The 27,650-nt window shown below is 40.7% G+C and overlaps 1 protein-coding gene across 2 annotated transcripts in view; it reads left to right on the forward strand.

Moving 5' to 3' along the window:
* The first annotated feature begins 94 nt into the window (after positions 1-94).
* The window catches only part of LOC119424854 (NMDA receptor synaptonuclear signaling and neuronal migration factor), a 47,786-nt gene continuing 20,230 nt past the window's right edge, over positions 95-27,650 (forward strand). For both annotated transcript variants that reach the window (XM_037692361.1, XM_037692362.1), the window contains exons 1-5: positions 95-204; positions 17,235-17,296; positions 17,575-18,489; positions 18,923-18,989; positions 21,123-21,128. In XM_037692361.1, the coding sequence (XP_037548289.1) occupies positions 134-204; positions 17,235-17,296; positions 17,575-18,489; positions 18,923-18,989; positions 21,123-21,128 (1,121 nt within the window). In that variant the 5' untranslated portion in view covers positions 95-133. The remainder of the gene's footprint in view (positions 205-17,234; positions 17,297-17,574; positions 18,490-18,922; positions 18,990-21,122; positions 21,129-27,650) is intronic.

Genomic DNA, 27,650 nt, shown 5'->3' on the forward strand with positions numbered 1-27,650 from the left:
TTTTTGTCTCAGGGTTTTGTCTTTTTTTTTTTTTTTCCTGGTCGCATTCCTCCATCCTTCATTTTATTATTATCATTGTTATTATTATCATTGGAATGAACAGTTTCCCCGTCTGCGTCGTTTCCATGCCAGCATGGGAACCACCGTGTCCAAGAGGAAGAATTTAAGGAACGATGCGATATCCTCTGTGGCAGCAAAAGTTAGGTGAGTGGCCCTTTGTCACCGGTCTATTGCACCCAAACGAGGCGGGCTGGCAGGTGCTGAAGCATGCAGGTGTGACAGCTGTGTGTTTTTGATGAATTGCCACTGCGCTTTCTCGCATGGATCCAGCCAGTCAGCCCGTCGCCATGCGCGCAGAGTCCCTGTCCCGTCTGCAGCCTGGGGCGTGAAGCGGAACCAGTAAGAGCTGGTGACAAAACTGCAAATGCAACCAGAGATCATATAATATATTTATTGGCTTTATGAACAGATTTTGATCGGCAGAGGATTTTTTTTTATGATTATTTTTGCTCCAGGCGCGTTGTTTTGAGCATCATTGTATAACCAAAGTCATGCAGAAGGAGAGCGAACACTTAAAGGAGCTATGTGTGTCCGCTTCACCACGGTGCAACAATAATGAGCCTGCCATCCACCAATTAATCAATTAATCAATCAATGCCGTCATGCACTGATCATCCTTTCCCAGTCCGTTCACGCGGAGCGGGTCGCAGAGGTTGTGGTGAGTAACCCCCCCCAACCTGTAAAAGCATCAGCGTTCAGACTGTTTGGCAGCAGTCCAGCCCGTTAAAAGCTTAACGACTCGCTCTGGATCCATTTTTATTTTGATTGTAAACAGAACCACTGCAGCCAGACATGAATCAGATCCATGTCCCCGTGGTGCGTTCACGACTCCGAGTTGAAGCTGCAAAGCACGTGTGTCGCCTGTAGTGTTCACGTATGACTTCACCCACTTCACCTCGGGGTGAGGTCGGAATTACAGCAGCGTGTGCGCCCCGGAGGTCCGGGATCGATGGGGACTTATTGGGATTCAGTCAATGGATGACCTTCATCTACAGATGTGGGCTGATGTGCTATTATTACGTCATTCCTTGTGCGTGTTGATGCCCATGGAGCAGCTTATGTGTGTGTGTTGCCTGTGCGTCACTGGAGGAGAGGGTGAGGACCAGACGATCCGCTGCTTGGGCAGGTGGTCTGTTGTAGGAGAATGTGTGAGGAAGAAGCTGCACTTCCTCCTGCTTCCTCCAGCCACAGAGGAATTGCAGAGATTGTATCTGACACAAGCAGCAGCACACGCACACCGGTTTTCTTAAACACTGGAACATATACTCTATTTTTTTAAAGTAAAAAAAGGCTTAAATCGAATATTTTATGGTTTTTCACCTGCATACAAAAAAGACAAATTAACAAAAGTACAAGAGAGAAAGAAACAAATCCAACATGTAAATTCAGTTCAATTCAAATTCAGTCACAATGAAATCAATTATTATTAAGTTGCGACACACAGACATCATAATGCCAGTTAATAAACATCATCTGGCTCAGAATACCTGCAGATCGTGTTGGATCTTCCCCTTATTGCAACCCTCCATCCAAAGACAGGCGAAGGGATAACTCCCCTTTAAGAATGGTAAATGGTGACTGTACTTATATAGCACTTTTCTATCTTATCAAGATACTCAAGGTGCTTTACACTACAAACAATCTGTACCTTCATTTACCCGTTCATTCAGCACCTAAACAAAGACCGATCAGTTCTTTATCACATTCATACACCGATGAGACACACGTCAGAGGCAACGAGGGGTTCTTGTCTTGCCCAGGGACACTTCAGCATGTGACTGCCGGTGGATTCAAATCCCCAGCTCTTGCATTGAAGGACGACTCAGCCACAGCCGACCAAAAGGAAAAACCTCCACCAGAACCAGGTTCAGGATGAGTGGTCATCTGCCTCAACCATGTGAGGTTTTTGAAGGAACCGCAGAAGAATTGGTCCAAGTGGAGTTTCTACGGGAAGAAAAACAGGAGCAATGACTGTAAATACAAACATGAAGAGCAGAGAAAGTAAAGACAGCAGCAGAGTGGGGGAATGCGGTCAGTTTCCCCCCTCATGCAGTATAGGTCTATGGGATAGCGCAAGAAACCCAAGCTAACTATAGGATTTTTGGAAAATGAAACCCTTAAGCCTGCTCCTAATGAAACATAGCCTCATGCACAAAAACTGGAAGTTGGTTCCACAAGAGAGGAGCCTGATAGCTCAAAGCTCTAACTCCCATTCTGCTTTTAGAAGCTCTAGGAACCACAAGTAAACCTACATTCTGAATGTGCAGTTGTTAGGAAAAAATGAAAAAACAAAGTGTGGAGCTCAGTAGTTGAGAGCTTTGCATGTTAGAATAGAAACAAGATTTAAAACTTTATTCTGAATTTTACGTGGAGCCAACAGAGAAAGAAATTATGTTTGACACTGTTGACAAGGCTTCAAATCAATGGATACTTTAAACGTTATTGATGTTGTTTATAATATCCATTTTAGTTCATTTACTGCCAACTATGCATCATACTTGATGCCAGATATATGGAAGCAGCAACAGTTCTGAAATTAAACATTAGAAAAAACATTTTTTTACCATATATTGACATGGCTGAATGAATTTTATCAGTTTGCACTAGATGACAATAATATAACAGTTATGCTTAAAGTCAAAGTTTGAATTGCACGATGCTGTTAATAAACAGGAAGTTCATCAATGCACGTACTTCCAACATATTATTAACGCCTTCTTACCCAGTTCCTCTCACTTACTTTATCTCAAACTGCAGAATAAACATGCACCATACATGAAAGTCACAATCATTGTTCTTTGCCAGTTCTGAACATCTCATGCATTTTTTTAAAATGCTGAACATTTTTCTTGCATATTCTAATATGCACTCTAGCCTTTTGAATGTATATTTTTATTTCCATTTTTTAAAACTGCGTAGATGAGAAGCTGATATTACAACAAAAGCACTGAAATACCCAGACCATTCCAGTATGTTGATAATAAATGTTTATTTATGAAACATTTATCCAAAAAAACTTGCATTTTTGTGAAGGGCAGACTGATAGTTTTACTTAAAGTATCAGTATGTATTATTTACTGCCATCTAGTGGTCAATGTGGAAATAGGGGCCATTTTAAAAGTTGTCCAGCTGCAGTTTGTGTTTAAATTGACAAGTTAAATTACCTGTCTAGGAAAAACCAATCAGCTTCAGTGTCTCTGCAGGTAATCCTGCTCTTGATCAGCCTCTTCTGGGGAAAAGTTACTCAAATATTTATTCTTGTTTTGTACCTATGCCCATCCTGAATTAGCTTTGCCTCCTTGAGTTTCCTCTTTCTGTAAAGAGGTCAGTTCGAGTGTCACTTCATATCCTTGCATTATTTAAGAAGTATAGTCATCCATTTCTCTAATGTGTGCCCTGAAGCGTCTCACTAAACTGTGTTCTGAGGAAGGGAGAACAAGCTGATGTTCTTCTTTTGTTCATCACAGAGCTGTCGGTAATGCCTTTTCAGAAAATATTGATTAGAGTATTGGTTCTCAAAGTTGGGGTTGGGATCCTACTGAAAAGAAAAGCAGTGGTCATAAATGAATAAAAAAAAAATACAAAAACTCTTTGTTGAATGACTTAGAAGTATTGTATTTTTTGCCCTATAAGTATCAGTTTTTTGCATAATTTGCATGCCCTGCAACTTATACGCTATAACAACGTATTTATGGATTTCTTCCCGTATAATAAATCAATTTTGGGCTGAGATATGACCGTTTTCATTCACTCTGACTGAAAATATTGAACACAACCATTTTCAGCCACTAGGTGGCACTCAAGTAGTATAGCATGCCGTTGTTTTGTGTAATAGGTAAAAGTGGCTATTAATGACACAGTCAGCTTGCCATAGCCTGCCACCTTTGTTCTGCTCACTGCTTGGAGCAACCGTCTAATCAGCTTCATTTCACTGCAGCTAATTTGACCATTAAAGTGTATTTATTAAGTAAAAGTTCAACTGAGACACACCTTTGCTATAATGTTGAGCAAACAAATAATTGTTTTTAGGTGTTTATCTTGTTAAATTTTGAAGAAATGAGCAGCAAATCGTCCCTTTGCGTGTGCCCGCTTCCGCGAATCAGGTTTCGAAATGCAGCTGATTTGACTGTCAAAGTGCATTTATTAAGGAAAAGTTAATTGAGCCACACCTTTACTATAATTTTGAGCAAACACATAATTGTTTTTAAGTGTTAATCTTGTTAAATTATTGTTAAAGTCCTCCCGTGCACGCTCCTTCGGCCACTATTTGGCAGCCAATCAATTTTTGGCACAAAACCGGCCCACATTTCCGGATTGTCAGCGGTGACGCGCAACAAACACGATGCAATAGATGCGACGTATACGGTGAAATGACGTATTTATGGATTTTGCCACTTTATTAGACATATTTGGACGGATGCAACTTATAGGGCGGAGCGACGTGTACGGCGGAAAATACGGTAATGTTATGTCAACCTAAAACAGTTGAAGCCATAAATCACTGTGACTCCTTTTTTGTGGATCATTTGCTGAACAGTTTGGGAACCATGGCAATGGAGCTGTTGCAGTTCTTGGTACTTGTTTGCTGGCTTCACTTTTCATCCATCAACTGGTTTCTGAGAGATTTAATTATGCGGTGAAGTGGCTGACAGACTAGTGCTGCCGTCCCCATTGCTATGTCAGCACAGAGTGCCGGACTGAAAAACACTCACGAGGATTATCACGGCAAGAAGTGACAAATGGTTTGTTTCACCTCGAGACAGTGGTTTCTGCGGGGACACAAAGCTAATGTGAATTAAAGACATAGCATTCCTTGAACAAAAGTTTATCCTCTGCTGCCTTTCAGGTCACAGTTTTTGTGGAAGGTCATCTTATGTTGGTTAAACTTTTAAAATAACATTATGTGCAATATTATATATAATACTGTAAGATGTTAGGGTTTGGAGTGTGTGTTGTGGATGACTTTCAGCTACTACCACACCAATTTTTAGCTTAATATCAGCAAAATTGACTGAGTTAGCCATTTTTGTGTCAGCTAAGATCCCTTTGCTGCGGGGGCCATTTTGAATTAGATTGCCTCCATAGGTTAATCAGATGGAAATGTCACCCCAGCGATTGCTTTCTGAAAGTTTCATTAAAATCTGTTTAACGATTCATGAGATATTTTGCTAATGGTACAGACAAACAAACTCGCACAGACATTATTGCGCCGCCTTCACGGTCTGATGGTACTTGTGCCATTTTGCACGTTTGTGTTTTGCTGGTCTCCGCTCCAGAAGCCCACATCAAGTGGCTCGGCGACTGAAATACAGGGGGCACGGGGAGAAAAGAGAGGGGTTACATCTTATTTACGGGACCGCATCCAGCAGCACGGAGTGAGAAAGCAGAAGCTTTGATCTGCTGATCAGCCTCAGAGGAGAGCGGCGCTGAGGCTCGGCTGAAAGGCAGCGGACAACAGGCCTCACAAAGCTGCGCTGCTGTGAAAAATGGCATTAGAGATGAAAGGCTTGGCTTTAACAGGAAGATGCAAATGAAATATTGAGTCTTGGTTTATTCAGGACAGCCAGGTGCGACTTCGTTGTTGACCTGCAGTCACTCTGGTAATGTTGCATAACTTTTTATTGTTCTGAGTTTTATAGTTTTGTCTAAAACAATTGCACTCTGTTATATATTTTACATGCATGAGTTGTGCTTGTTTTCAGCACTTCTTGTCATTCCAACTTAGTTAATTTTAATTTAATTACAGATTTTAATTTGCTGAATGAGGTGGATTTCAGTGAGAAAAATGAGTACAGTAGTCCCTCGTTTGTCGCGGGGGATCCGTACCCTGAAGCCTCGCGATAAGTGAAAAACAGCGAAGTAGGAATAGTACAAGTAGTAAATAAGGCGTTTTAAACCCTTCCCGCACTCTTGCAATATTCTAAACTCTAAACGCTCTAAAAGAGCACAGAATGTCATGATTTGAGCTCTCTGCTTCCGCTGCTCTCTGCCATCTACCATCTGCCAGCGCTCTTGGCCACGCCCACTTCCCCGCTGCAGAGTAGAGTTGAATTCGGGCCCAAAAAAAATCCGACCCGACTCGGTCCTAGCCTGTAACCATAATTTCCGAACACGACCAGACCCAACGAATTAACAGTGATTACAGGTCCAAAACCTCCCCTGACATTTTTAATTAAGCTTTGACTGCCTATATAGTTAATAACGGTCGGTGAACGCACGCGGCTGAGTAAAATGGGCAGAAGATCGGAGCTGAGAGGGTGTTTGTCCTTTCATGGCTGTCAAAGCGCATTAAATCCCTGATTCTGCCTGCATTCTGCATTATTCAGACACGGACCCTGCTCTGACATATCTGCAAGGACATTTTGGGATCTCACATGTTGGGGTCATTGGTCGCACGCGTCCGTTGAGTGCAGCGAATGAACGTCCATTTGGGCTTTGATGGATTGCTACCTGGCAGTAGTCCCATCTTAAGCTTAACTGAACTTTTACCTCTTTCAAGGCCGATCAGCGCACGGTCAAATGGTCGCATGTGGCTGGTGATTGGATGACAAGCCATGTTGCCATATAATTGGATCGTCAGCCGCATGCAACTGCTGACACAATCAAAAGCTTGACACCGACCCGGCCCACCCATCCAGCACATTATTATGGCCCAGCCTGAATTCGGATTGAGCCAGGCCGGGCTTCGGGCTAGAAATGACAGCTCTATTGCAGAGCGGTATATGACACGCTGCAGGAGAAAGCTTCTCCTGCAGCGGTGGGCTGCACACAGGTGCAGCAGGTGCTAAATATTAAAAAATGATATATTTTAAATTAAAACTCCATGCCAATCGTGCGGCTCATCCATCAATCAGTCAGTTGTGTGTCATGTCCAATCTTATTTTGAAAAACCGCAATGGAGCGAGTCTGCAAAAAACGAACTGCGAAGTAGCGAGGGACTACTGTATTTATATACCTATGTTCTGCTTTTGTATGCAGCAAATAGTTTGTCTCCGTCAGGCAAAGTGTATTTTTTATTTATTTAAAAAAAAATACTATTAACATGAAATACTTGTTTAAAATTCTGTTCAGCTTTACACTCTAACACAGGGGTATGCAACCTTTTACGATCAAAAGAGTCATTTTTGCAACTTCGTTCACTAAATTAAACATATCTGAGGCCGTAAAACCTGCCAAACTGGGATTATCAACTGGTGGCCCATGGGCCACTTTTGTTTGTTGGAGGAGGATTTTCTGGCCAGGGATCACATTAAAAAAACTAAAATATCTAATGATTTCTAACATTTATTTATATGTTTACATTTTAAGACAAAAGAAAACACCAAATTCTTGTAAAGAATTTTTTTTTATAAAAAAGTATGAAATATGCAGACCTATGTTGTTTTTTAACTGTGGACAAATTAAGCATATTGCTTTGAAGAAATAAAGCATAATGTTAAAGTGATGTATTACTCCATATTAACATATTTGCAAAAGAAATGACAGGAAAACTGATAAAAACTAGCTATTTTGTTGTTGTTAGCATAACTACCTATAAAATTTGCTTTTATGTTAATTTTGGTCAAAGCTTGAAGGAGTCCCTGCAGAGGCACCAAAGAGCCGAATGCGGCTCCAGAGCCGCAGGTTGCAGACCCCTGCTCTGACAGTAAGATCCATATGAATCAGTTAAATCTCAGCTCATTGTGTGACTGGGGGGGTTGCACTTGGTAGAAAGTCTGATGACATTTCAAACAGCCTGACATTTCAAGCTTCTACTTGTCTCACATGTGTCCCACAATGCACTGCACCTTCAGGAGAGCCATTAGGTCTTATCAACCCTTCAGTCATGGTACAAGACTTTCGACGGGTTCTCATCTCTCCAGCTGTGTTAGTGTGCCGATGCTCTGTGTCTGCGTTTGTTGAACTCAATTCAATTAAAGAATCTGAGAAGAAGATTTTATAAGGGAGCGTTAGAAGCAAGGAAGCTCTTTTTACTTGGTGGCCTGATGTTTATGATGGAGAAACACCTGGGGGAGGTTCTGTTTCAGACCAGGAAGGTGTACAAATTATTGTTATTGGAGCCTGTATGTGCTATTAAGTTTAAACTGACATGTGCATCGTTGCAGGTGGATATTTTCTGCACAGTGGGGGAAGTATAAGAAAAGCTCAAGCCATTAGCTGAATGAAATATGGAAGCATTAAAAATCAAAGTAGAAGAAAGCAGATGAGGATAAAAAACGTCCATATTTAGTTGTAGTTGTGCAGTGCTGCTTTCTTTCATTATTTTAGTTTTCATTTTCTATATTGTTCTGTTGAAATCTTTAAAAAATAGTTTCTAAAAGTGTTGGTTTTTATGGCTTTTTAAAGTCATTAATGAAGATTTTGGGTAAAACGTTTTCAAGAAGTCAATACATTTTGTCTATAAACTAAACAACAGAACGGTGCCCACATTTGCTTATTTTGTGCTATTAAGTGGAACCAGAAATTACAGGAAGTTGGAGAGGTTGCTTCTTCATGTTTCAGTGTTGTTGATTTCTCTTACAAAACCCACAAAATTCAAAAAGTCACATTTATTTTACTGAGGGGCAGGGTACACCTTGGACAGGTTGTAAGTCCACCACAGGGACACATAGAAACAAACAATCATTCACTCTCTCACTCACACCTAGGGACATTTTAGAGTTACCAATAAGCCTAACATGCATGTTTTTGGTCTGTGGGAGGAAACTGGAGTACCCGGAGAAAACCCACGCATGCACAGAGAGAACATGCAAACTCCACCCAGAAAGGCCCCTGGACCGGGATTTGAACCAGGGACGCTGAGAGGCAGCAGCTCTACCAGTTGCGCCACCATATATGCGGGTTGCAGGGGTAGCAGCCTAAGTACCATACCATACCATTTTATTTATAGAGCACTTAAAACAGCGACAAGGACAACCAAAGTGCTGTACAGACAGAAAAACAAGCAACACACAAAGCAATATACAAACTGAAGTAAATCAGAATATAGACATAAAAACGTGGAAGATAATAAATATAATGACAAAATATAAGTAGGGAGGCCCAGACTTCCCTCTCCCCAGCCATTTTAGTCAGTTCCTCCAGTGGAATCCCAAGGTGTTCCCAGGCCAGCCGAGAAACGTAGTCCCTCCAGCGTGTCCTGGTCTTCCTCTGGGTCTCCTCCCAGTGAGACGTGTCCGGATCACCTCACCAGGGAGGCGTCCAGGAGGCATCCTAACCAGATGCCTGAGCCCTCACAACTGGCTCCTCTCGATGTGGAGAAGCTCTACTTTGAGTCCCTCCCGGATGACCCAGCTTGTCACCCTATCTCTAAGGGAGAGCCCAGACACCCTGCAGAGAAAACTCATTTCGGCTGCCTGTATCCAAGATCTTGTTCTTTCGGTCACAACCCAAAGCTCATGACCATAGATGAGGGTGGGAACGTAGATCGATCGGTAAATTGAGAGCTTCGCCTTTTGACTCAGCTCTCTCTTCACCACAACAGACCGGTACAGTGCCCGCTTCACTGCTGCCGCTGCACCTATCCACCTATCGATCTCTCGCTCCATTTTTCCTTCATTCGTGAACAAGACCCCGAGATACTTAAACTCCTCCACTTGTGGCAGGACCTCCTCCCTGACCCGAAGAGGGCACTCTACCCTTCTCTGGATCAAGAAGACCATGGCCTCGGATTTGGAGGAACTGATCCTCATCCCGGCCGTGTCACACTCGGCTGCAAACCGCTCCAGCAAAAGCTGTAGATCACGACCTGATGAAGCCAAGACCACATCATCTGCTAAAAACAGAGAAGTGATCCTAAGGCCACCAAAACGGATCCCCTCACAACCTTGGCTGCGCCTAGAAATTCTGTCCATAAAAGTTATGAACAGAATCGGTGACAAAGGGCAACCTTGGCGGAGTCCAACTCTCACTGGGAATGAGCCCGACTTACTGCCGGCAATGTGGACCAGGCTCTGACACCGGTTATACAGGGACCTAACAGCCTGTATCAAAGGGCCTGGTACCCCATACTCCCAGAGTACCCGCCATATATATATATATATATATATATTTAATTATTATTTTCTGCAATATTAATTATGTGTCCAGTTGGTCATGAGATATGTTGTCATTTGGTGGTAGGTGACAATGAGATGTAAACTGGCCCAAGTGAGAATAGAGTTTTTTGCATATATCAACAGATCATCCATGAGGCAGCCATATTGAATTTTGAAGTTGAAGCTGACTTTCCAAGTTAGAGATGTTTTAGTTTATTTTTCTGACTCAGAACTCAGTAAATCCTACTTTAGAGTCCAGATGGAGTGCAGTAATGATCCAGGTCAAGTGTGACTCACTGTTATAAGAACTGAAGGTTTCACTTTCCATCACTGTTAGAATAAATAAGGAAACTGATCTTGTGGCTCCTGCTTGTGTTCTTATTCTCTACATCTTTACAGTTTTATATTTTAATCTATCAGCAACCTCTGCAGAAGGTAAACTGGATGCTTGTGGAATAAAGTATTTCAGTCTTTAGGCAAAAAAAAAAAATATATATATATATTTTTTTTTTGTCAATTTCATCTAGTTTTGTCTCCATTTGGCTGACGGTGCTCTCTGTCCATCTCAGTTTCCTCAAGTTTACTTGAGCTGTCATCGTTAATAAGCCCCCAATTTATCTGTGCACGCTCCTCTTCCGTTCCGCTGCAATAATCTGTCCTTAGAAAACTCCCCTCCCCAACTCATTTCTTTCCCTAAACCCCTCTCACATGTCTGAGAGCATGCGGGACGAATTTTTATATCCGCCTGCCCAGCTTCTCCTCCTTCATTTTTCACTTGTGTGCATCATCTCTCAGCTGCCACCTGTGTCCCTGATGTGTTGAAACTGTATATGAAGCAGCGGCACAGCAGTAACATGAGAACAAGGGTGCAACAAAGGGGGCAGCTTTTTTTTAATGGGATGGAGAGGCGTTTTGCTCACTTTCCTCTCTCATGTGCAATGGACGATGTGAGTCTCCTGCACAATTGTTTGTGAATTTTAATTAGTGTCCAGGCTGCTGAATAATGAACTAAGAGGACAAAACGAAAATGTCTCCTTAGGGACGGCTGCTGATTAGAGTGTACACCACATTGATTAGGACTCTTTAGAGTAGTGATTGTTGCTTTTTGCATTGCAGGCACACAAGCGCAAATGTATTGAATATTTACCCCACCGTCCATGCACTGAACCTGCGACAAAGTTTGTTCACTTGCACACAGGACCACGAAGACACTCAAAGTGTATTTCGGTGCAGCAGCACACTTGCAACTGCATGGAGATCTATTTTTAGAAATGTATTGAGGGAAGCTGGATGGTGTCGCAGCACGTGCACTGCATCTCAGTCCTCGATTTCAGCACTAAAGGTGTCTCGTTCACTTTTGTCATTGCCGTTAACAAAGGAGGAGTTGAAAAGAAGCTGAAAGTGCATTAAAAAATTGACTATTTTTTTATTATTGCCTCAGTGAGAGGACAGCCACGACAGGATAAATGCAACTAGTAGGGTTGGTTGAGAGAATAACGACCAACGTAACGGGCACTCCTGCTTTAGATCTTCCCCATTAACGAGGGTGGTTTGTTTTTCCTGTCCCTTCTTCTCGTCTTCTGAACATTTGCTTAAAAAAAATAACTATAATTTATTAATATTCCCTGTTGTTCCAAACTATGACCAGAGGGTCAAATTGATGGTGATGTGAGGGTTTACAAAAGAGAATTGGCATGGACGAATATGAAGCTGTTTTATGATGGCACCAATTCCTTGGCCTCACTCAGATTAGCTGTTAGCTCCCCAGTTTGATCAGAACTAAACTTGGTTTTCCCCAAACTGAGGTTGTTCAGGGTAGAGTTGCAATTGGGCCAAAAAAATCTGACCCAACCCAGCCCCAGCTCATAGCCACAATTTTCAAACCCCACCCAACCAAACGAATTAACGGTAATTACAGGTCCGAACCCGAAACCCCCCACAACATTTTAGATTAAGCTTTGACTGCTTATATAGTTGTTAAAGGTCGGTGGACGCACACAGCTGAATAAAAGAAGCAGAAGATCGGAGCTGAGGGGGTGTTTGTTCTTTTATGGCCGTCAAAGCGCCTTGAATCCCTGCTTCTGCCTGCGTTCTGCATTATTCAGACATGGACCCTGCTCTGACATGTCTGCGTTGGAATCTCACCTGTTTGGGTCGTCGGCCACGCGTGTGCACTGAGTGCAGAGGCTGAATGTCTATTTGGGCGATGGATCGCTGCCTGGCAGTCCCAGTAGTCCCATCTTAAGCTTAACTGAACATTTTTTACCTCTTTCAAGGCTGGTTAGCACACGATCAAATGGCTGCGTGCGGCTGGTGATGGTATGGCAAGCCATGCTGCCATATAATTGGATTTTATGGCAAGCCATATTGCCATATAATTGGATGATCAGCTGACACAATCAAAAGCCCGACACCGACCCAACCCGCCCATCCAGCACATTATTATGGTCTGGCTCAGCCCAAATTCAGGTTGGGCCGAGCCGGGCTTCGGGCCCAGGTTAGAAATGACAGCTCTAGTTCAGGGCACTATCTAAAACTGCTAACGTACTGTTTATATGATTTCCACTGAACCCCACTTCAAAAGGTCTAAATCAGGGCTGTGCAACTGGCGGCCCGAGGGCCATTTCCGGCCTGTGGGTGACTTCAATCTGGCCCACTTCATAATTATAATTATTTTTTTTGTGTTCTGGTTATTACATTTATGATTCAGTGCAATAAAATGAACACATTTAAAAGGTAACAGATCATTTTAAACCTTGGTTTATTTACATAATGATTTTAATCACTGTACATCCGTCCCCCGAGCTGTTGGCTTTCAGAAACTGCGGCCCTCTGAGCAGTTTGGTTGAATAGCCAGCCCTGGTCTAAATTTTAATGAGTTTGCACTTTTAGTGTAACAATGATGACACCTTTTCAGATAAAATAGTCTGACTAACCTACAGAGTGGGCTGCCCTTCCTTGAGTAATATTTGACCCTGGAGCTAAATTTACCAGAGTTTAAATAAGAAACTCTGAGACATATGATAAACAGAGCATCAAACCAGTCTAAAAATGGTCTGTTTTCACTGCAGACCTGCTGTGTTTGTGAATCAGAGTGTTATGTCTGTGACCCGTATACTTGCTGTGCTGGACGAGCTTTAATAATTCAAGCAGCTGCCAGGGAGGAGGTGCACACTTATAGATTACCCAGTGTTCAGGGATTTCTTCAGCGAGAGCCTGCGTCTTGCCTTCTTTATTTTTTATTATTCCCCGTAGGGAATAATAAGCTGACTGCAAATAAAATAATGAGAAGCCATATCACCTTTGGGGGTAAAAATGTAGGTCACTTCAAGTAGATTATGCTATTAGGGCCTGATATTTAGTTTTAGCAAACTTTTTATAGTTAAAAAGATATGACAACGTTATAATCGATGGTTTGGTAAATATTTTCCCAGTAATAAAGTGTTTAGTGTTCACTAATTTAACTTCACTAACCATAGTTTCCTTTCATGGACCAGGTCTTGAGCTACTAAAACAGAAAGGGATGTTATGGCTGTAGTGAGGTGAATTGTCTTAAAAGCATGACTTTCTGAGAAAAACGGTTTAATTTTAAATTGTAGCCACAGGAGCCAGCTTTACACAGTGCGATTCACTCAGTCTAGCTGCCATGCAGAACGTTAAATTCAAGCATTTCAGAGCCTCCACATGAGACAGTATGGTCACCGTGTGAATGTTCAAAATGGAAAAATGTAGCTGTGCCCACCCAGCACAGATATAAGTACAGCAGCTGCATAAATCAGCATGTTTGCATGGGTGGAATACTACAAATCTGAGCTGTCTGTCAGAGTTGTGGATCCAAGACTGCAGGCAGGGGAAGTCCAAGACTTAATATAACCAAAAACATAACTACAAAAAAAAAAAATTACTAAACATATATCAGGGTGAGGATGACAAGGATGCAATAATGAATTTGTGAAGCCAATCACAGTAACTACTGAGAAGGTTGATCATTGAATGAGAGCAGGTGAGTGATTACTGATGAGGAACAGGTGTGAAGCTGAGAGAAATGGGGAAAACAACTCAAAATGCCAGACTACAATAATTACAAATGACATAGCTGATCACACTTTAGTATGAATAAAACTAAAACGTTCTGATTAATAAACTAATAAAAAGGCTTGTGACTGATGTCACTGCTGATAAGTTAATAAGTATTTATAACTATTCATGAACAGAAGTTGGCAACATATTTTTTCCAATGGGTCACATCAAGACGTTTAAAGCAATCAAAGGGCCGCATACAAATTTGGATTTTGTTTTATTTTTTATTTTTACAACTTTTTCAAGGTTTTTCTTGTTGTAGCATAGTTAGCATGCTTTTTAAAACATGTCTTTCCAATATCGTTTAGGAATATTAGACATATTCTGTAAACTGGATTTTCTGACAATATATTATACACGTTAGCTTAACATGTTATATGTGTTAGCTTAACATATGTGTTAGCTTAATATGTTGTACATGTTAGCGGAAATATGCAAAACAAACATTTTTGCTTCAAGTCTTAAGTTAGTTCAGTCTAGTTCTGGAAACATGACTTAAAAATGTTTTTTTTTTTTTTAAGTTTTACGTAAGATGTTTAATTTAAAATTTCTTAAGTCTCGTTGATAAATTGTGATTCTTTTAATAAATCTTGTTTGTTTGTTTGTTTTAATTTTGGGGGGGCAGATGGCGATTGTCCAAGGGCCGCTTTTTGGCCCTCGAGCCTTAAGTTGCTCACATCTGGTTTAAAAGTAAACAGACTGCCCCCTTAATGTCTTTGTTATTTTAATTATGTTGAACATTATAAGTTTTAATTCTCACCGGACCAAAAATTTAGGCAAACTTGGCCACATACATCTGATTCCATGCAACTAGATATAATTCCTATTTATTAAACAGTCATATAGTAATTTAAAACTCAGTTAAAATCAATAATAATTTTGACATGCATGGTATTCAATCTTGCACTCAGAAGATGAAGAGTGAAAGTGAGAGACAGCGATGTTCATCTGCAACAATAAGGGAAAAATTATGGCATTTAAAATGTGTTTCTTTTATAAATAATAGCCTAAAGAAAATATGTGTGATGTGAGAGCACATAAAGAGTAAGTTGGTATGGGTTAAAGAAAAATACTTGAGAGAAGGAGTCCAGTCGGCAATCACATTATCCTTAAAATAGTTGTAATTCATGTTAGTGAAGTCAGGATAGAGGGCGCACAACACTTACCAACATTAATGAATACATTTAGCATAAGAGCCACCATACAGGCAAGCGTTTAGATGGTTAAAAGCTTGGTTTGACTTTTTCCCCCTGCACTTTATTTTTAGCCTGTTTTCACAGTTAAGCTAAATTTTATCTTTCTCACTTTTGCAGACTGTCAGGTTCCTGTGCAGATTGACAAAGTTGAATGACAGCCAAAGCATAATGGAAGGGTTGGATTCAACAAACTCAGAAGATGTTCTAAATATGTGAAAAGCTTCTCCTCAGAATTGCTCGCCTACACAAGCCTTGATATGTTAAATAATAAAACAAGTCAAAGTCTCAAGTCATATTCACCAGGAAAAACAAGTTACAGGTTGTTATTCTTAACAGATGCTGTAGTACTCAGATAAAAATAGGTTGGTGGATCCATTATATTAAATAAAGTTTCTCTATTGACTTTTAGCTATATTTGCTGGAACTGGCTCGTTTTTGTTTCAGTAAAACCAAATCCATAAGAATATGAAGTTATGGATTTCTTGCCATCTTCACTTACTGATAAAACCATAAAGCTCCCAGATGGAGGGGTGGAAATGAAATTAAACTGCATATGTTGAAAGGTCATGTGACTGTATTGCAATAATTACAATATCCGATCAGATCGATGGCAGAGTAAGCCGTACAAGCACACCAGTGGCCTCGTGTCAGGGAGGAGTATTCTGAGCATTACTGTATCCTCTCCTGCAGCAAATCATCTTACAACTGTTGTCACTGGCCCTTGAGATCCAGCAGACTGACTCTGATGCAGAGTCCGTGCCCGAGATGAATCCAAATATGTTTTCATTAGGGAAAGATCAAAAAACTGCATAGTCCGCAGCCCACAAATATACGTGGACAGGCTTTTTCTTAAAAAGACTAAACCAGGGTGCTGTCACAGGAGGACTGCACATGTGTAAGTAGGTGATTTGAAGTCATAACTTATGGCTTCTCACATCATGATGCCAGGAATAACATCGGTGCATGTATCCACGACGTTGACAGGATTATTTCTCTCCCCTCGAGACAGCCATGTGCACACACACATCGGTCATCAGTGGCGAAGCAGAACTGACAACCATTGTTCGACGTGTTACAGCCCCACTTGTCAGCGGTCTATGCCTCCAAGTTATGAAACCACTTCAGACATTGTGCCACTGTGACATGCCAGACACTTGCAAGATACAACCATCCAACCTCATGCAAAATCACACTGACTCCTACCAAACTTTGTCAAGTGCTGGTAATGCTAATGCATCTATGAAGTATCCTCTGTGTCTGGTGACCTTCAACTGCTTGACAACGCTCGTTCCACTCATGATGTCACCCCCTTATGTCCTCTGGTGTGCATTCTAGATGGGCCAGCTTGTTGCAAATCAAATCATCTTTATACTCATCACTGGCCTACTTTAGTACCAAATTTTGATCCCAATCAAATCATTCCTTCTAACATTTTTGTCAGAGTGCATTTTTAGCACGTCTTAGTATTTGTCTTTATGAGTATTTTCCTTGACCCACGGTTACAGCGTATACTCGCACATACCAGTACATGCACTCAGTCACCTTGTTTGTGGTTAGATCCACCAACGCAAACTGAGGTCGTACTGTGAAATTACCTAAAACAGTCTTCACTTTATCTCTTCCTGCTGTCTCAATGTCTTCATCTCCAGCTAAGACTGGCTGGAAGAGAAAAGATAAAACAGGCACATCCTAATCTGTGGGTGGCACAACCTTACAAAGAAGGCAATTAGGATTATAATTTATAGTTCCCGTGCCCTTTTTCTCCTTCCTTCTCTTCCCTTTTGTCTCTTCTCACATTCATCCTTCCTCTCCACCCATGAATTAATTTCTTTATGCGTGTCATGTTTGTGTATCCCCACAGAGCAGCACGAGCATTTGGAGAGTACCTGTCCCACACTCACCCTGAAAACCGAAACGGATCAGGTCAGCGTCTCTGTCAACCTGCCATTTGTCTATCCCTCTACTCCTATTCTGTGTGTTCCATTGATGTTTTAATCCTCCCTTCAACTGTTTCACCTCATCCTCTACTGAAATGCCAGACTGTCCTCACTGGTGGGCCGCTACAACAGCTGATAACCAAACAGAGATGATGATGCTGCTCTATCTTGTGTGCCATACTAAGTTTTTATTGTATTTCTTTAATGTTTTTGTGTATTTCTCATCGTATATTTTTATATTCACTTCGATCTTTTATTTTCTAGCTCACCTTCTGTGTGAATCCTTGGTGGGTCCTGATCCGGAGTCGCCAAGTGACACAATTGGCCCCAACAGTAACGATCACTTCAATCCCTGCTCCGCCACCAAAAGCTATAAGACAAAACAAGAGCTAGCTAAAGAAAAACTGGGTTTCATCCATCCCCCTTCCAAATCTGTCACCATTTCTACCAAGTCTACGGGTCTGCCGCTTGAAAGCAGCTTTACAGCAGAGGAAGACCAGAAAAAGACTATAGAGTGCGCCCTGCAGCCTGCCCGTGTGTACACCATCACTGCCCAACGTGTTATGTTGATGAGCAGTAGCCAGGACAGCAAAGAGAGCCTAGAACTGGACGTCCTAAAGGAAAAGTCGGGGAGTGGTGGGTCTAGAGGGGGCTCGGTTCAGCCCTCCACTTCCCCATCCTCTGCCTCCTCATCTCCAACCCAACACAACCGCTCAAGCAGTGGCCGTGGTGCTAACAACTGTAGTGGCGGACACCATCACCGCTGTAACCATCACCACGGGATCCACCATTATCACAACGCCACTCTCACAAATGCACCTTCTAGCAGTGGAGGAATAAGCGGAGCAAGTGGGAGCAGCAGTAGCAACCAGGTGCAGCCACAGATACCTGTTGCAGGGTCCCACTCCCATCACGCAATGCACCACCACGCCCATCACCACCATAATTTGTCCCAGCCACCTCTTCAGACCTCCGTCAGCGCCCAAAACATTCGTAGCCTGGGAGAAAGTGGGAAAGGGGAGGCGGAGTACAGGGGGCTGGCTTGTGAAGCATGCAGCGGTGCTCCCTCTCGTAGCCAAGGCTCCCTGGACCTGGAGAGTACATCCCGAGACGCAGGCAAGCAGCACCGACGCCTAGAGCGGATGTGGAGTGTGGACCGGGTGACTGGGCTGGAGAGAGGTGAGAGGGTGGAGGACACAAAGGAAGTGAGAGGCCCTGAGATCCAAATGGGTGGGAATGGGAGCGCCCCCTAAAGTGGGCTTATAGTTAATTGTCCAAAGACGAAATATTATTTACCTGCTTTCAGGCACCAGCGTAGGATACTCAACAGTATTAATCTTACTAAACAAAACACACACATACACTTAAAATCAATTTCTTCTCTGGTCTTTTGAGGATTGTTGGTGTTAGATGTGACATGTATTTCTGACTCTTCGTCTCTCCTCTGCTGTCTCTTCCTTTGTGTCTCCCTCTCTCCATTTGTGGAGTGGTGGACTGTGAGGTGCTGGTGCTGGTTTTGTGCTCTCATTTTAATCTTACTGCCAATATGACGCACAGATTGTTTTCTTTGTCCATCGAACACTGGAAAGCTAATTTTTCTCTCTACTTGCAGAGGACACGAACTGGTTCCCCAAGGAAAATTTGTTCACCTTTCAAACAGCCACAACAACTATGCAGGCGTGAGTGTTCAACCTTTTTAAACACATGCAAATATGCATGCCAACTATTTACACTGTCAGATTCAGCTTGTATCTACTGTCTGAAAGGTCAGCGTAAACAAACCAAACCGGTGTTTCTTACAATTAACTATAAAAAGTTGTTAAATACAGTCCTAACAGCCATTTTCCAAAGTTTTCTATTGGATTTTTAGATTGATTTTCAATCTTCCAAGTTGCACAATTTGCATTTTAGCAAGCTAGAAAGAGTTTCCAATCCTAAACCTTTAAACATTAAACAAAACAATTAATCACAGATGCCCATTTTTAAGTGTAAAGTAGAATAACTGAATCACAGTACTTCTATAAATGTTTTAGTGCCTGCTGCCATGAAAGGTGGGCAGTCATGTAACTGATTTGTAGCTGCATGCTAATTTGTCGTTTTATTAGCAAAACATTTGTGCACCAGTGGACAAATTTAACTGAAATTCAACCTAAGGAATTATTGAATGTACTGTACATCTGATTAACTATCGAAGTCAACCGGATTCAAGATGGCTGCTGCAGCTTGTCAAGTGCTAATGTGATTACGGCTGGAGCCAATGCTATTAGCTCTGGAGCTAACGCAAAGACTAAGTCATTTCTGCGTTCTCCTCTCTGTCAACACGCTCCAGTTCAAATTAAAGGGCTGAATGTCAGATAATGTCCAAAATTAGCATTCAAACTGGATGTCACTTGCACCGAAACAACCTATCTACGTCATTTACCCAGAATGTATAACAACGTAAATAAAAGGGTGACGTCTGTGTATCACTCACTTTAAAAATATTATAAAACTAAACTATAGTATTTTTACAGTGTCGCTTTTTTGAAGCTGAAGTAACTATTTATCAATTATCATATGTTTTGGACTTTAAGGCGCACTGGATTATAAGACGCAATATTAACAAACGGGTCTGTTTTCATACATAAGGCTCACCGAATTATAAAGCGCATACCAAGTTCATTTTGACAAATTTTTGAGCACCGTGTAACACATAAAATTGGTTTGAGGTCAGTAAGCACAACCAGAATTAATAGGCGCACCGATTATAAGGCTCACTGTCGATTTTTGAGAAAATTAATGGATTTAAGCGCGCCTTATAGTCCGAAAAATACGGTAATGTCTATTGTTGCAACTAGTTGAAGATCCCTTTAAGCAGTCTTTGTAGGAATATGGAACAATTTAACATTTAAGGAAGAAAGAAAAATTACAAAATTGCATCTTTTTTCCCACAAAGAAGATAATGTTGCTACAAGCACAGCTTAAATCAATTCTTTGAAAGAATGCAAATTGCTCATCGTGTTGCATGTTAAAGTTTTACACAAAGATCTTGTTGACTTCACCAAATTTTGGCTAAATATTTGTCAAACTAACAATAAATTAGCTCTGATGGCCATCTTGAGTCAGGTTATCTCCAAAAGTTAATCAGTTATTTAACATTTAATAGTTACTTTCCGAGAGTTTTGCCAAAAATCCATCCAATATTTCATGATATGTTTTGCTAACAGACAAAACGAAGAGTGCATGCACAAAGATATTTACATAACTGCCTGCTTTTCATGACAGTGGATAATAATTAATAGTCTCTAAAAAAAACAACTGATGTTTGCATTAATAGCAATAAAGTTGAGCGTATATGGAGTTTGTAGTTCAAAGACTGCAGCATACAAAAACAACAAATGTTTTTTTCATGAAGACGTTAAACAAACGACACATGTAGATAAATGTGAATATGAGTCAGGGCTTCTGGTTTAATGTTCTTGCATTAGCATATGAAAGCTAAATGAGATTCTGTCTCGCGATCACCTGCAGCTATAAAAGATATCTCAGCTGTCATAATTAGTTCACATAAAAATGCAGACTCTCCTGCGGTTCTGCTTCTTCTCTGCCATTTGAGCTCATTTTCCCTTCTTTGCTTTGCACCTTCGATTTGAAGCTTTGCTTGTTTCAACCCTTTAAAATCACATTCAGTTAATATATTAAGTGGATGCTACAGGTCAGCAGCTATTATGTGACATTAGCTGCTGCTGTTTTATTCATGGAGATCAAGCACTGACACACTTGTCTCTTTCTTCTCTTCTTGCTTTCTGATTCTTCTTGGGATCCTTTAACAGGATATCGTGAGTAATCTTTCCTGCACGTTTTTCTTGTTTTCAACTCGCCTAACACTTGTCCCTAACAGCTGAAATCTACTATTAACCTTCATCCACTTGTGGTTAGAACTTCTATAACACATTATAGCAGCTTTTTTATGTGTGTGGAGCTGGACTGGTTGTAAAACAATAGACATTTGCTGCAATCTGTATGTTCTATTTTCTTTAAATGAACTTTTTCTAAAGGGTTATTATCTGATTGGCAGTAGTGGATAGTTAAGATTTAAGACCTGTCAGCACAAATGAGACTTTTTAATTCCAACTAAAAGCCCAAAGGAGAAAGTTACAGGATTTTCATGCAACAGGGGGGGATAAAGTCCAGTGTAAATCCACTGCAGCTGAGTAAGTCTGCAAAGTGAAGTCCAGAAAATGACGGCCTTCATGTCAAAGGACCAAAACTCTTCCAACTGGACTCACATACACATACACACTCACGTACACACACACATGTGGCAATCATTTTAGAGGGCTGTAATCGCACTTCACAGTCGTTGAAATTATTGCTGAATTCGAGCAGGCTGGTTGACTTTGGCTGACTTTGAAAGCAACTGTCTGAAACTCGCTTTTGGGGAAAAAAATGATGAGAATAAATTTCATGGCACTCGTTTTTGGCTGTAAACGTTTTAGTTTCAGTTTAACAGGAAGTTATTTGTCATGTTTGACAGTTTAGTGATGATTTTAGTGAAGCCGAAGCAGATAAATTGTCTATGATTGGTGTGTCGCTTATAGCTAACAGTATTAACATTGCTAGTATTTTAACAAACTAAAACTTAACCTTTCACTCCGCATACTTTCTGCTCCAAACTCAAAACTAACACAAGCTGCTTATTAATATTAAAATGTGTGATGGCTACATAAACTTTTTAGTTTTAAAATAAAGGTTCCAGGGCAAATCTTAAACAACATTTCAAAAAAAGTATATGAAACAACAGAAAATAAAACTAATCAAACCTAAATTATATAAAATCCTAAAAAATACCTTAAAGATTATAAAATTAAATTCAGGCTTCTGAGTGAAGGTCCTGGCTTTAACACATTTTGCCATAAAGCTCAGCGTCATGCATTAAAGCTAATTTTATTCATAGAAAAGTATTACATTTATATTTATTTTACAAAATTCAGTCTAAATCTCCAAGTCATATACAGCCCTAATTTAAAAGCTGATATGTGTAAAATGTAAAAAACCCCAGAAATTAATGTTTTACATATCTCATAAAGTCTTATTTTTTCACAGCCGAACACGGAAAACATTTCAAATGATTGAACTAAACTGGCAAACAGTGGTAAACATTGCTCTGTTCAAAACTATTTGACATGTGGTGTTGCCATAAAATTCAAAATGACCTTTTTCTTTATTAAATGGTACAATTTACTACGATTTTTGCCAGCTAATGTTGTTTGCTTACAGTGAATTATTGTTAAACTCACATCATCTTTAGCAGAGTTTGAGGAGCTCAGACTTTAGTTGTGTCTTTTATTTGAACAAATGTTGATCAGTTTCACTGGACTGTTGACAATTGTTAACTACTGAAGACACACACTGAAAGTGCTGCGTTTCACACCATGTTTGTTCAGCGTCCATCTTGAGCAGACACGAAGGACTTTATGAACAGTAAAATCTTTTCTTTTTTTTTAGCTGTTGATCTAAATGCAGCTCCAGGCTTTCACAAAAACACCCCAGTTTGCTTCAGACCACTTGTGTTTTAATTTTAATCTTGAACATTTGTTCAGTAAAAATGTATTGATTTCAAACTGTGAATAAAGAAATTATATGCGACATGAGAAAATTAGCATTTTATTTTAGCTGCGTCTTAGGAATTTGAATTAATTAATTAATTACTGTTACAAAACAACAAAATCTGACATAGTTTGTTAAAATTAATAAAATTAAAAGCTACATGACTGACCCAAAGCTAACTATTACAATAAAAAGAAAGATAGAAACATGCCATGACACAAAATGTCACAAATTTCACCTTTTCTAATCTGTACTGGCTCATATTGTACTCGTGCTGGTACATTTGTAGCAGGAGTGAACTGAAACTTTAGTTTGACCCTGCTGCTGCCATTATACATAAAAGTCGCCCTCATAGCTGAATAAATCTTGCAGCTGAAAGCCATGACACTCTGCTCCTTGCACGGCTTCTCACTGCCACCCTAACTACACCAGCATTCTCCCTCTCCCATCCCTTTAATACTGTGCCACATCCTGGCAGGGCTTTCCGGGGATTTGTGCAGAGAAAAAGGAGGGAGAGGGAACAGGATTCAGCAGAAGTCATCCAGAGGTACGAGGCGTCCTCGGAGTTGTGCCAAGCCTGATTCAGCAGTCACACTCGTTTTCCTGTTTGTTTTTTTTCCCCATATTTTCTACTTCTGTATATCTATGATATTTTAGCCATTCATATAACATGTTCAGCTAATTGTGATGATCATGGTTCAAGGTGACTTTATTGTCATTCGTATCACATGTGGTACATGAGGTGGAACGAAATTGTGTACCCAAGGTCCCAGTTACACCCAAAAATAGCAAAATATAAACTATAAAAAGAAGAAAACAGTGCAAGGATCTAAGATAAACGCTAAACAATAATAATATAATATAATAAGGTACTGTATATTAAACAGTAGCCTGAACATGAGTCTGTTGTGAGCAGATGGATATGAATACAGCAGCTTATGGGTAAGAAATCAGCAGCATGGATAATCAGCAGCACAAATAAAGTGACAAATCTCCACTAAAGTGTCATTACAGTGATTTTCCTGATTAGGGATTTATGAGTCTAACAGCTTCAAGGTAGAAGCTGTTCCTCAGTCTAGTGGTTCTACATTTGATGCTCCACAACTTTCTGCCTGAGGGGAGCGGGGCAAAAAGTGTGTGTGCTGGGTGAGTGGGGTCCTTCATGATGCAGGTGGCCCTCTTCCTGCATCTGGAAGTGTAGATGTCTGTGATGGTGGGGAGGCTGACTCCAACAGTTTTTTGTGCAGCCTTCACCAAAGCTTTTCTTTTTGCAGCTGTGCAGCCTCCATGCCACACGTTGATGCTGGAGCACAGGATGCTCTCCACTGCACACATGTAGAAGGAGGTGAGGACTGAGCTTTCCAGACCAGCTTGTCTCAGCCGCCTGAGGAAGTAGAGTCTCTGATGAGCTTTCTTGATCAGGCTGGTGATGTTGTTGCCCCAGCTGAGGTTGTCATTCGGGTGCACACCCAAGTACTTGTAGCGGGAGATGGTGTCCACCGCAGATCCTCTTATGTGCACAGGTGGGAGGTAGGTGTGTTTGCTCCTTCTGAAATCTACAATCATCTCCTTCATCTTCTTCACATTGATGTGAAGGTTGTTCTTCCTGCACCAGCTCTCCAGGTGTTCCACCTCCTTCCTGTAGCCGGACTCATTGTTTGTGATGCATCCAACCACCGCTGTATCATCTGCAAACTTTACGACAGCCTGGATGGGTCGGTGCACAGTCTTATGTGAGCAGGAACAAGAGGGGGCTCAGCACACAGCCCTGAGGGGAGCCAGTGCTGAGGGTTATATGGTGGATGAGGAGAAGTTGTGGATCCTCACAGACTGTGGCTTCATTCAGTGCTTTGTTTTTGTTATAATCATAATTTTCAAAATATATACAAATTTTTCAGTTCCTTTAATAACTTTGTTTTTTATCTACTTAAGAATACTTGTTATTTTTTTGTCTTCTTCTGCTACTTTTGGCTATCAGCTACCAATGTGCTACTTTTAGATTCAAGCCAGTCTTGCTACTTTTAGCATGTCATTTTACTATTTTATTTTTAGCTAGCTCGTTACTAAATTTATCTGGCTTTTTGCTACTTTTGTCATTAGCAAACCTTTTGCTACTTTTAGCTAGTGTTTTGTTACTTTTATTTATTAGCAAATGTTTTGCTACCTTTTCCCAAAAATTTAGCAAAAGTTTTTTTTAGCTTTCATTTAGATTCTTTTAGGGGTTAACTAGTATTCTGCTGTTTTTTTTATCTTTTACAACTCAGTTTCAGCTTCATCAGCAAATTTCAGTAAATTCAATCACTCAGCTTTCACACTGCCTGTTTTTTTTCTCCAGTAGATGCAATAATACTCCCATCACAGTGTGCATTTCTGGTATTTATTCACAAATAAATCTAATCTGAGAGAGCCCAGGGGTAAGATTGTGGCACGTGAAGTTATAAAGACGCCAGGAAGCTTTAAAAGATTAATTACAACGTTTAACTAATACAGTATCAGACACTTGCTGATAAATCACTTCAGTTCTTTTGAACAGATGACTCAAATGTTCCAAAGACTTCAGCATTTAGATAAAAAAGTGCAGCACAACTTGCTTTGATCCAAATATCTAAATGTTCCCATCACATTATCTCCCTAAAAGTTTAGTTTGATAAATTTATAAACTAGTTTTTCTGAATGCTTTTGCGCAGGCAGAGTTAGATTCTGTAACACTTGGAAGGGTACTCGCTTCTCTGACAAGTTCAGAAAGCGTCCCACTCAGGCCCAGCTGCTCTGTCACAAAGGGGCCAGATGGTGAATGTGACACCAGGCAGTACATCTCAGTTCCTTTGACATCTCAGTGTCATCCATCTGCAGTGTCGGCATCGTTAGCGCTGCGCGTTAATGCATCAGAATCAGTGATCTGAGCATACAGAAAATGTCAGGATACTCACTTTTAGGGCCACCCACTGGCAAAAAGTATATTCATATCAATGTTTTGAATTGGGGTTAAACACATAAAGGAAACCTTAGGAAATCGTTCACAATTTGTTAGTTTTTAAAGTTTGTGATGGGATGACTCAGCCAGTGGTGTAGTCTATGTGATACATGGGCATACGGAGTATACCCACTAGAAAAGCTTAAGAATTTCAGTATACCCACTTAAAAGTGCCCAATGATGCATGACATATTATTAGGTATGTGTCATTGATACGTTAAACAGCAGTTAAACGCTTACGTAACAATCTATCGTCGTCTATCGGCAAAGTTAGTTTTATGTTGGACATTCGCGCTCCATGGCTTCGACGGTGTCCAACGTAAAACTAACTTTACCGCGGTATACCCACTACATAAATGTAGACGCCATCACTGCTCTCACTTATGACCAAACAGAATCCTAGCTTAGTATCAGTAAAACTAACTGAGTTATAGCCATTATTGCGTTTGCTAAGTTCAACTAGCTGTGGCAATCATCTTAAATCAAAGTGACTCTATTGAATTGAATCGAATCGAAGGTTGATTCTATAAGTTAAAGCCCAAGTTTTAAATTAGTGGACTCAGAGTATGTGCTGGAAAGGACTCTCAGCTACTGCCAAGCCACATTTTAGTGTAATATCTATAAAACTTATGTTGTAGTCATCACTGTGTTTGATAAGGTTGATCAGCTGTGGTGGCTATCTTTAATTTGGATTTGTTACATACAGGAGGTAAGAAGTTAGTTTCAAAGATAGTGTATACATTCTGCATTTTAATTAAATCATATTTTCTTTAGCTGCTGCCTCTGAATTTATGTGCTTCACTGCCACCAGATAAGCAGACTTCCCACTCACACGTCCCCACATGCAGAGACCATTAATAACGAGTGTTTGGTGCGCTGAAACCGTGTGTGGCGGTGACATGGGAGGAGCTCAGAAACATAAAACACTGTTTATCGCTCGTATGGAACGTTATGTCGCGATCTGGCAGCAAGTCACTGAAAAACAAAAAGTCTATGCAAACCTTTGTTATTAAAGATGACTAAACAGATCATTACAAGGAACATAGTGGGGCGAAACGTATGATTTACAGGTGATAAATGTGTAGTCAGAAAACTTGTGTCGGCCTTTAAAAGCAGCCAGGCCTCACTAATGACGCGTTGACTGATCAAACTATAGAAATGGAAAACACGTACATGTGTAGATTATCAACAAAGCTGCAGGGATCAGATCTTAAGCTAAGCGTCTAGCATTCCTTGAAAGCAATCTGAGAAAGGACCAAGTTACGACTATGGTCAGACTGTGAAAGCTCATAGAATGAGTTGATCATGACTCTCAGCTACTTCACCAAAATCTGTCATAATATTTGTAAAATAGACTGAGTTGTACCTGTTTTTGTGTTGGCTAAGATTGACAGCTGTGACGGCCATTTTGAAATGAAACATAAAACACAATATATTTGGATTTAGCTCAAAAACTTATTCTGGTGAATTTTGAATTTTCATGTATTTTATTTATTTATTTAATGTTTTGTGGACTTGGAGAAGGCTTTCAACCGTGTTCCTCGAGGTACACTGTGGGGGTGCTCCGTGAGTATGGGACTGGGGGCCAGTTGCTACAGGTTGTTTGGTGCCTATACAAGTGGTGAGAGAGTTTGCTTTGCTTTGCCTGTAGTAAATCGAACCCCTTCAGGGTGGTAGTTGAACTCCGCCAGGGCTGCCCATTGTCACTGATTCTATTCATAACTTTTACGGACAGAATTTCTCGGTGCAGCCAGGGGTCGAAGGATTCTGGTTCAGT

Source organism: Nematolebias whitei, chromosome 18 (assembly GCF_014905685.2).
Source record: "Nematolebias whitei isolate Nwh7 chromosome 18, NemWhi1, whole genome shotgun sequence".
In the NCBI taxonomy this organism is placed as follows: domain Eukaryota; kingdom Metazoa; phylum Chordata; class Actinopteri; order Cyprinodontiformes; family Rivulidae; genus Nematolebias; species Nematolebias whitei.